General features: G+C 32.7%; 1 protein-coding gene across 1 annotated transcript; it reads left to right on the forward strand.

The window, feature by feature from the left end:
• The first annotated feature begins 5990 nt into the window (after positions 1 to 5990).
• Positions 5991 to 10688, forward strand: LOC115962694 (vacuolar protein sorting-associated protein 20 homolog 2-like). The gene is made up of 6 exons (XM_031081578.1): positions 5991 to 6284; positions 7291 to 7443; positions 7722 to 7874; positions 8977 to 9060; positions 10128 to 10287; positions 10414 to 10688. The coding sequence occupies exons 1-6, from the start codon at positions 6183 to 6185 to the stop codon at positions 10437 to 10439; spliced, it is 678 nt and encodes a 225-aa protein (XP_030937438.1). The 5' UTR covers positions 5991 to 6182; the 3' UTR covers positions 10440 to 10688.
• Positions 10689 to 11228: the final 540 nt, after the last annotated feature.

The following is an 11228-nucleotide window of genomic DNA, read 5'->3' on the forward strand; positions in this document are numbered from 1 at the left end:
GGTACAGGAAAACACACAATCAGTAAAAATAGAAATGCTATAAACCACAAACCAATTTTTTGAATCTGGTTTGAACTTCAAATGAGTAATTACAGAAGCATCAGAAAGTAACATTTCGATTTTCTTTTTTTTTCTATGTCTTTAGTACCAACTTTCATGACTCTTCTAAATTTTTTTGGATTGTGTTATTCAATTCCACTAGCTTTAAAAAACACAACTGTTGGGTCTCAACAACATACCAATGGACCACAAATATTCACTCAGGAATTTGAAAGTAACTCAAAAACATCAAACAAACATATAGTAAAAGACAAATAGTAACAATGAATGCAAATATTAATTACGTTACAATTCAAAATTTATTTTTTCTTATTTAAACATGATAAATCACAATCCAAATTGAGTCATGAGAGTTCAAATGTAAAGAGAACACTTCAATATTTGCATTCATTAAGGATCTTAATTCTAGCAAGAACCAAAGAAATTAAAATCTAACTGTACCTTTTAATTCTCTTATTGCAGACGTCCCAATGGCTTTATCTGGCACAGGGAAACGGTATTCTGCAATTGGAGGGAAAAACAGAAGAAAAAGAAAAAAAACAATTCAGAAGTTAATTTCAGGGCAAACAAAGAAAAAAAAATCAGCCAAACAGAACAAAATTCTAACCGGAAAACAATAATCGACAAACAAAACCCAAGAAATTGAAAAAATAAATGGGAAATTAGCGTACCTTTAATCTTGATTCATTAATTATTTTGGCAGAAGACCCGATGACTGGCACAGAAATACTGTACACTACGAATGGAGAAAAAGATGGAAGAGAAAGGAAATAGTTAATGAGGAAGATAAATTTAAACAACAGTGAATGGAAAAGAACAGAAATTAAGAATGGAAAGCCTTTGTTGTTGCAGTTGTAAGAAGCGGGAGAAGAAGTATAGACTCAAAAAGAGATGCGACGTTACTTTGTTATGACCGTTTGGATGCGGCGTTAGTAGCGTTTCATTATTATAATTTTTTTTAATGGGATTAGTAATTTACAATTTCCTTTTGCAAGTTTTTATATTTTGAAATCATTGCATGATAGTTACATTATCAATATTATAAATTGTATTTCTTTAAAATTTTAGTTCAATAAAAAATTTTTGGGAATTTTTTTTTATTTGAAAGGGTCTAATAAATTGTTAAGAGGGCCATAATTTAATTTTATTGAACCTAAAAATATTTAAGATGGTCACAATTTTTTTAAGAGTAGACAAATCATAACATTTTAAAAATATTTTATCTCTATATATTAAGAAGATTCAATTATGGTTTCAAAAAATGTCAAAAATAATCCTAATCTAATTAGATAATTCTTATTCTTAAAAAATAAAAAATAGGGTTAAAATTGTAATTCAGCAAAATTAAAAAAAAAAAAACTATCTGATAAACTTTTTTCCTAAAATATTTGAATATATCTCATGTACATTTCAAACAATTTTTCCTAAAAATTAACACACACTAAACCCAGCATTTTGCTAAGAGAGAGAGAGAGACAAAAAAAATCTCACTACACGTGCAAAGCGCGTGTAATGAGACTAGTATATAATAATTTTTGGACAAAATTTAGCTACAAAATTTATTGTAGCTTTAGGCTACAAACTCACTCAATATCTTTTTATTGGAGGTAAATTTTGACAACTCCACCATTGGATTACATCTTCTTCTTATATCCTCCATGTTTGCAAAATTTCAAGAAAATTAAAGATCAATAGCTATGTCATCAATAAATTTTTAAATTGAAAGTTTTTGTAATTTAAAATTATGCATAAAATATAAGATTATAGATTATATAGTAAATAATATCTTATTGACACAAAAATTGACATGTGTATTAAGAGTGTAAAGAACATGTAATTCAACAGTTAGATTTTCAAAATATGTAGTAATATTTATTTTATTAAGTGAGTTTGTAGCCTAAGACTGCAACTAATTTTGTAACTAAATTTTGTCCTATTTCAGGATAGAGTGGTCATGTGACCACCCTACCTTCAACATAGAACTGTCCCTACCAAACACCTTGGTAAAGAAAAAAAAATTGTGTCCGTTGCCATTTGTGATGTTGTTAAAAAAAAAATAATAGTTTTAAAAGAAAAAAGATTTTTATAAACCTCTTTATTTACTTGCTCTAATAGAATCTCACACTACCTATTTTTTAAATGATAAAAAAAAAAATAGATAATTCCATGTACAAACATAACTTTCATCACCCTCAAAATAAAAAATAAAAAATAAAAAACTTTCATAAATAAGGTTTTTTTAATTATTATATTCAATCTCTTTTTATTTCTTTTTTCTCATTTCATTTTCAAGTACGAGTTTAGGATAAAAAATAAAAATAAAAAGAATAAAACATTTTTATCCTTAAAAAAACATTTCTTATATGATAAAGTTTGGCTCCAAATTAGTTTGGAGTCATCTTTTCTAATCCACTACGTGACAAATAATAAGTCTATTCATGTGTATTATTTAACAAATCACATGACTTATTTAAAAAGTCATGTGAATGAAACTAGACATGGATAATCTCTTTAATTGCCACATGATAGGTTTGAGCATGATTGGTTTGAGCAACATAGATTCAAACAGTTTAGTAGCCAAATTTTTTCCTTTTTTTTAATGGTCATGAGTGGTTGTGCATATATATAGTTTTTTTTTTAATAAAGAGCGCATTAATATTAATAAAAATCTAATGTAAACAAAATAATTTCCTAAAAAAAGAGTAAGCAAAATAATAATACATGTCTATTATACTATGCAATAACTATAATAATAAAAAATTAAAAAAAAAAAAAAAAAAAAGGCTATTAGTCCCAAAATTTTTGGATCAACTATGGATCCTCAACAGATTAATTATAGTCAGTTATATATATTATTTTCCTCCAAACACTAAGCCATTGACAAATAGGGCATACTTTGTGCCCAAAGTCATATATACTATTTTATCTAAAGTCATGTTTTCTGTTATTCCCTTAATTGACATGTCCTTTTTTGTTACATCTACTAATGTGATTTTTTTTTTTTTTTTTGCCTTCTTCTACCAATTTTCGTTCCCTCGACTTGTATCAACTCATTTTTTTTCTTATTAGTTCATTATTTGCTCTCTTTTGAACATGATCAAACCATCTTAAGCGACTCTCTCTCATATTTTCATCAATAGGGATTACCTCTATCTTTAAGCGAAATTCCTCATTTTGAATCCGATCTTTCCAATAATCTATATTAGATTCATTCACAAAAGAGTGACTAAATTTTACATTGGCCATCAACTTACTGCAACCCTCCTCTTTTTTCTAAACTGGAGTCCGACTGTAAACAAAATATATGACGCTAAGCATAGACATTGGTAGATAATAAAGAATATCATATTTTGATATTTGTTTTATATATATATATATATATATTTTTTTTTTTTTTGCAAAAAAGGATTTCTTGTAATCGATGACCTGTCCAAGTCTGACATTTCACCTGTTGACTAGATACGAATGATTTTGTATGTTTCATTGGATGGTTTCATTCGATTCATCATACGGTAACATGTAAGAAAGTTTCTCCCAAGATCATATTGAGTGACGAATTGATCTTCATCCTAAACTTGATCCAACTTGAACCCTTTTTTTTTGAGAAAGAATACCGTGATTTTATTCAACTAACCAAACTTTGGTCAAACAATACAAGGTGGTGGGCCTCTCTATGGATGTCTTCCATCCATAACTGAGTGCCATTACAATACTTGGCCAATTTGGCCAATTTATCAGCTACCCAATTACCACTACGCTTCACATGACTAAAGGAGTGGTATCTAAGAGAGGAAGCAATGGAACGTGCGTCCTCTATGATGTGTCCAAAGGGAGCCATGCATGGTGGTTCCGCGTTAAGACTTCGAATGACAGTGTCTGAATCTCCTTCAAACATTACTTCCTGAAGACCAATCTCAAGGGCGAAAGAAATCGCTCTTCTGCACGCTAGAGCTTCCACATCTTCAACCGTTGGTGGCAGCACCAGACGTTCTATTAAAGAGCCAATAATCTCACCTGAGCAATCTCTGATTACGACCCCAATACCTGCTGAGTATATGTCTTGGAAAATAGCTCCGTCAAAATTGGCTTTGTATAGAGCTTGAGGAGGTGGAGACCAGTGAACCGTTGGTGGTGGAATTGGTTCCGCACCTCGCATCGACCTCCTTGCTGACTGGAATTCTTGTAGGCGCTCCATTGCATCAGAATAAATCCTAGAATATGGCAAGTAGTTTAGGTCCAGTCGAGAAGCATTTCTTTTTGCCCATATGCTCCAAGCAATATACGCAAATCTCTCAGCCAAATTCCCATTCTTGACGTTGAGAATACCCATAAAGAGGTCTCGAAAATTTGCAAAGTGTACTGAAAGTTGCTGCCGGCAAAAACCATCTTCCCACCATGTTTCTTTGACTGCTTGGCACTCCCAAAGAGCATGAATGGTGTCTTCTACCCCGCTGTGGCAGCAATCACAAGTTGCAGTTCTCGTTACTTGTCGCCTAAACAGGTTTTTCTTTGTTGGAAGAGACTCGTTGCTTGCCCTCCACAGAAAGTGTTTTATTTTGCTTGGGATATCAAGGTCCCACAAGTCCTTCCAGAAGGTACCCTCAGAAGATTGGTTTGATGAACCTGGTTTTTTCCTCTGTTCTGCCTCTGTAAGCATTCTATATGCACTTTTAGTCGTGTATTTGCCGTCTTTTGAGCCAGACCAGATGAGACAATCATTTGCACGGCTTACACTCAGGGGAATGCTACTGATAGTTCTTGCTTCATGTGGCAGGAATTCTTCCTCGATCCTGTCATGTATCCAGCTTGTACCATCTTCATTCAAAAGTGCACAAACCCGAGTATTTCCAGGGAAGTTTTTCTGCGGTGAGATAACTTTGCTTGAGTGAGGGTCTAGTAACCAACTGTCACCTCTGATACGGACTTTCTCCCCATTCCCTATCCTCCAAATAGCACCCAATTTGATTACTTGTCGTGCCCTAAGGATGCTTTGCCATGCAAACGAGCCCTTCGTATTGACTGCTTCGTCCATGATTGTGCATTGGGGGAAGTATTTAGCTTTGAAGACCTTGTAAAGAAGAGAATTTGTGTTATGGAGTAGTCGCCATACTTGTTTGCCCAGCAAAGCTAAGTTGAAATTCTCTATGTCTCGAAATCCTAAGCCTCCTCTAGATTTGGGTTCGCACATTTTATTCCACGCAATCCAATGAATTTTCTTTGTCTCTCCATTTTTAGCTTTGAACCCTTGGTCTTTCATATATGTAACATTAGGAAAATTTTCAATAAATTATTGGTCCCTTATTTAGTTTTGGGATGTCCCAAATGTAGTCCTCTTTGGAAAATCAATTAATAAATTTTACATTAAAATATAAATTGTACATTCTAAATTTGATTGAAATTCATTCCAACTTTTTAACTTTTCGTTCATTCAATTGGGTTATTTAAATTTCAAATTTATTCAATTTAAGCTTTTCATCCAATTCCAATTCTATTGAAATATTGCCGTAAAGTATGCAATTAACTAATGAAAAAATTCTGAAAAAAAAAAAAAAAGAATTTATTCTTAAAAAATCTATAAAACATTTTATTTAATTTTTATAGTTTTTTTTCCATGTGGGAAAAATACTCCAGTTTTTTAATGGAAAACTTTAATGAAATTGGATTAAAAAAAAAATTGAATTGAATAAATTAGAGAACTCAATTAAATGAAATGAAAGTTAAATTACTTAAATAAATAATTTTGGCCTAAATTTTATTTTAAAAATCAATACTTTTTTTATTCGAGTTTAAATTAACCAAGATAATTTTACAAACTTATACACTTTTTAACCAAAAATATATTGAGATTAAATAAGATATTTTTTTTTTAAGATTGGAAATTTGGGTTTTCTAAATAGAATAACAATTTAAGATAGAGTAGTAAAAACATTTAGAATATTCGAGTTTTGCCTGTTGAACTGGAAAAGCTTGGTGGGCAGATGGGAAAGGAGTTTTGAACCGTGAAGGGAGCTCTCTGCTCTGTAAAACCTGAAGCAGTTACTGTTTCCCCATTCATTTTTCTCTCTAATCCCAATCAAATTAAGCCTAAAAAAAGCAAACAAAATCAAATAGAAATAGATTAGATGGGGAATTTATTTGTGAAGAAGCCCAAGATCACAGAAGTAGATCGAGCAATTCTCTCTCTCAAGACCCAACGCCGCAAGCTCGCCGATTATCAACGACAGGTACCCACTATTTTCTCCTAACTCTATTTGGTTTTTTTTTTAAGTTTAGGGAATTCTATTGGTTTGCAATTCCATTTTCAATTCGAAATTTAGGGAATTTTTTTGTGTGATAAACTCAATTAAATGATCACAAATTGTTGATAACTACGTGACAAATGATAGAGTTTCAACTCAAATTCTGAAGTTTCAATAGGTTTTAGAAAATGGGCAATCAATGTTTTTTTTGGAAAATCTCTGATAACTTAAATTTAATGGAACACGGGAAAGTTTTGCTTGGAACCAATTTGGGTGTTTGATCATGTGACTATAAAATGGTGAAATCATGTGTAAACATGCTAACAGATAAACACAATTTAACGAAGATGTGGGTTTAAGTTAGCTCAACTGCTAAAGTTTATTGTGGTCAAATAAGGGACCTAAGTTTGAATCCTGCTTACGACAAATTCCAATTGGTGTTTTGAGACTTGATGATAAAGAGCAATCGTCATGGGACGGATTTAATGAAGGTGCTATCGTTTTGTTTGGCATTCGTGGGTAGGATTTTTCACTGCCCAAATTGGTGTCAGGTGCAATTTCATGTGGGTTTTCGTTACTTTTAATTAACAGATATTCACTAAGGGTTTATATACCTTTTCTTACTTTCATGCAGTTCGGTCAATTTGTTTTATAAACCTTGTGCGAGAAGTGAAGTGTAGACTACTGAAACATTATGTTTACAATTTTAGATGTAAATTATTAGAAGTATAAGAGTGTGTGCATGTGTGTGTGTTTTATCTTTTGAAAGATCACAATCTTGTTAAGCTAATTGATTTGTAACTTGTTTCGGTAAGTGGTAATGAAACTTTAATTTGAATCATTATGCATCTTCATAAGGGTAAGGCTGCCTACCAAAGATCTCTTCTAGGCCCTTCAAAAGATTGGTGTTTTGTGCTCTGGTACAGCCTTTTATGCATCTTCATGTGATTAAGCCCTTATGTTGCTTCCTTTTGTGTTTTACTTCTTGTAGCTTGATGCTGTCATTGAAGCAGAAAAGCAAGCTGCAAAAGACTTGATTCGTGAAAAGAGAAAGGACAGAGCTTTGTTAGCATTGAAGAAGAAAAAAACACAAGAAGAATTATTGAAGCAAGTTGATGCCTGGCTTATTAACGTCGAGCAGCAAGTAATTATACCATTTGCAGCTTTTTTTTTTTAATTGAAAATTTTCACTTTTTTTTCTCCTTTTGTTTTTCCTGGTGCAATTGTTCAACCCAAGAGCACACAACCAATTTGGGCGCCTTTTCAATTGCAATAGGATGGGCTTAACTTTTGTTTCTCCAATGTAAAATGAATTACTGGCTTTTATTTATTGCAGATATATTTAAAAATTTCTTTCAAGCTTCTTATGATTGCATTCTTTAAGAAAACATGTACATATCCCAACTTAAAATTTTGGTTCAGTTGGCAGATATTGAACTCGCAAGCAAGCAGAAAGCTGTCTTTGACAGTTTGAAGTCTGGTAATAATGCAATTAAAGCCATTCAAAGTGAGATAAACCTGGAGGATGTGCAAAAGCTTATGGATGACACCGATGAAGCCAGAGCTTATCAAGATGTGAGCTTCACCCTGGCTCTTTTATTTTCTCTGTTTCTCTTTTACTGCATGGTGGAGATTAGCATATTACTTATTTTGATACAATACAATTTTAAAATGAGAAACATTTTTTTGGTCTTCTCAAAAGAACTTCAGGAATTCGTTAGTTTCTTCATCTACCCCAGCTCTATTAGATGTAGGACTATTTGTTATACAATGAAGTGGTATGTCTAATTATTTTAGGATATTAATTAGCTCTTGCCTCTTAAGTTCACTTGACATAAAATTGCAGCAGTGGCATCTTTTAGGTGTGTATTTGCACCCTTTTTTATTTGTAATAATCATATGATTTATTGATCTAAACCATTCAAACAAATCCATAAAGCATGAGGGTACACAATTTTCAGAATTCAATTGAATCAGGTGAAATAAAGTGATCTATATTTTACCCTTATTTGTATGGTGAATATAATGCACATATGAAGCAAACAAATAGCCTTGATTCTCTAGTAAAAATAAGAGTTAAATTTGTGTTTCCACTCAATTATCTAGTGTATAAGAGATACTTAACCTAAATAGTCTAAATTAGAACAAAATTTCACTTTTATTTTCAAAAAAAAAGATTGTGGTTCCATCAATTTGATGGGTATCTCCCTATTATAGTTTCTCCTAATAAATACACCAGATATTCTCTTTACCATGAATATCATAACTTGGTTTGTTCAAAAAAGATGCTGGATGTAGAGATGATCATATCTCAGCTTTGTTTTCCGAACAACTGTGCTGTAAACTGAATTTAGCCAATTAGGCCTCCTGTCTAAAAAGGTGTGTGGATAATCCCCCTTTGCATTCCCTTATCATATTTATGGTGTGCATTTTATTTGCTTAGGATCCATCTACATACTAATTTGCACTGCTTCTTGTAATTACAAGGGGACCATTTTTATTTGTTCATCCCATGCTTTTTATGGTACTTGCTTGTATTAATCTGATTGCTTTAATTATGAATCATAACTACTTCTTATTCAGCTACTTATTTCCCATTCTTTGTATCTTATTATATTTTGAAAATTTATAGTTAATTTCTAACGTATGTGCTGTCATGTTAAATACAATTTTGAAGGAAATCAATGCAATATTGGGGGAGAAATTATCAGCAGAAGATGAAGAAGAGATTTTAGCAGAATTTGAGAACTTGGAAAGTCAGGTGCATATATTTTTCTATTCGAACAACTGGTTCATATCCAGCCTGAAGTTGTTTATATTTGTATAAAGTTTACAGTTTAAATGTGATAAATGTTTTCTCCTGTGTATTTGTCTTGTTGTCCATACCATAACTAATTTTGCTGTATTTAAGTTGTTTAAGTTCAAATCTTTATTTCTGTTTGGTCATTAGAATTTATACTTGGGGAATATACTTTTTCTCAATTCTAAATGTAGCAGCCAGTTCTTGTATTAGGACCATCAAAGCTTTGCATTGTGGCGTTGTATTATTCATTTTCCTGCAATATTACTATCTAAAATGCTAGAATTTGCATTTGGTGCATACCAAACATGGTTGGGAGTTGGGACAGGGCTCACTTGTGAGGTATTCTGTGTACAGCTTTTAGAAATGTAACAAATTCTGTAGCATTTAATGATTATCCTTTTCTTGTCCTGCTAATGCATTTGGACACCTTTGCCAGAAAAGGTATAGTATGCATTATTGTTATTACTGTTATTACTATTATTACTATTATTTTTTCCCCAGATCTATACAAGCCTTCAGATTCAAGAGTTCCTTTCAGTTTGTATTTTGCAAGCTATCAACATTTGAAATATGTTTTAGCTCTTTCCACAATTGTTCATGTATTACCCATCAAACAAATCCAAGATGAATTATGAGCTTTAATCCGTGCAGTTTCCCATGTTAGTCATTAGGCCCTCGGCATTAGATCTTTTAATTCACTGCAAAGAAAATGGAGTTTCATAATTCACACACTAATTTTATGGTTGTTGCAATGAATTCTTTAGAAAATCAAATAGAAGACTAAAAATGTTGGAAGTCTCTGTGCCTGAGCTTGAATTTCCTAATTTTATTGCTTTGTGCAGCTAATTGAATTTATTTGAACTAATTCCATTTCCATCTGTAGCTTGAACATTCATTCGAGACAATATAGTCTCTTTATGGTCTTCATCTTTTGGGATTTTGACTTTGTATGGTTACATTGGCATTGTCCCCTTAAATTGTAGCTATGCCTTATCTTAAAAAGAAATTTCCCTTCATTTGTTCAGATCACTGTTCAAGATCTGCCTAACGTTCCTAATGTTCCCACTACAATACAATCTCCTGAAGAACATGATGAAAAGTTGGACCTTCCAGATGTACCGACCAAAGCACCAGTCACACATGAAGTGGTTGCAGATGATGCTGAAGTTTCCACAAAGCGAAAAGGTCTCTCTCTCTCTCAATTTGTATTCGCTAATGCTAGAAAATTTTTTGAAACAGTTATGGAGTAACCACTCTCCCTCTCTCTCTCTCAATTTGTGTTTGCTAATTCTAGAAATTTTTTTGAAACAGTTATGGAGGAACCATTGCCTGCCTGATTGGGAAAAACGGTCCACTGAGATTGGCATCGGCCATCATGTCAAGTTGGATGCTAACTTTAACGAACCATCTCCTGGCAACCTGCATCTAAACATGTACTGCATATTTTTTAATGGATTCTTGCAATTGTGTACGTGTGTTTTTTCAGCACAAATATTTCCATATTGGATTGTACATATCTGTATCTCGACAATGTTCTTCATGTATTATGGTGTTGCAAATACTGATCACCTTCAGCAAAGTCACAATCACACCCGAATTATACAAAACAAAATTCTGTCCATCTACTTCATTCCCACCACCAAGCCTCACCCTTCTTGCCTCTCCATGCACTGCACGGGGCTTTTGAGTTGACCTTAAACAATTCCTTCACTCATAAATAGTCACTACTACGAAGCCGTTGTGGCGAGAGAGAAGAATGGCACGCCCTCTGGCCACTACCCTAGCCGAAAGGGTGTTCCTGATGGCAGACCGTACTCCAAATGCCACCGCTATGTTTTTGTTTTTGCTTTCTTATATGTCCAATTTAATAATAAAATGAAGAAGAAAAAAAATCTGAAACTTACTGTCCAAATGGCATGAGAATATTATATAAGTGGTCAATAAACTACACGAGGTGGGAAGGAGTTGATACGACAGTCAAATACCGGGAAAAAAAAATGAATAGATGGGTTAATGATAGAACACCATCACTCGACAGGATATGATGCATTTTCCTACTGGGGAATCTAAGTTCTATGTCTTCAATGCCACCATTGTAGGACTGGTTGGTGTCTTAAGATGGTTAA

Source organism: Quercus lobata, chromosome 10, assembly GCF_001633185.2.
Source record: "Quercus lobata isolate SW786 chromosome 10, ValleyOak3.0 Primary Assembly, whole genome shotgun sequence".
NCBI lineage: Eukaryota > Viridiplantae > Streptophyta > Magnoliopsida > Fagales > Fagaceae > Quercus > Quercus lobata.

Coding starts and splice junctions, on each gene's coding strand:
- LOC115962694 (XM_031081578.1), top strand. CDS start 6,183: ATGGGGAATTTATTTGTGAAGAAGCCCAAGATCACAGAAGTAGATCGA. Junction 7,875..8,976: donor AAGCCAGAGCTTATCAAGAT/GTGAGCTTCACC, acceptor ACAATTTTGAAG/GAAATCAATGCAATATTGGG. Junction 10,288..10,413: donor AGTTTCCACAAAGCGAAAAG/GTCTCTCTCTCT, acceptor TTTTTGAAACAG/TTATGGAGGAACCATTGCCT.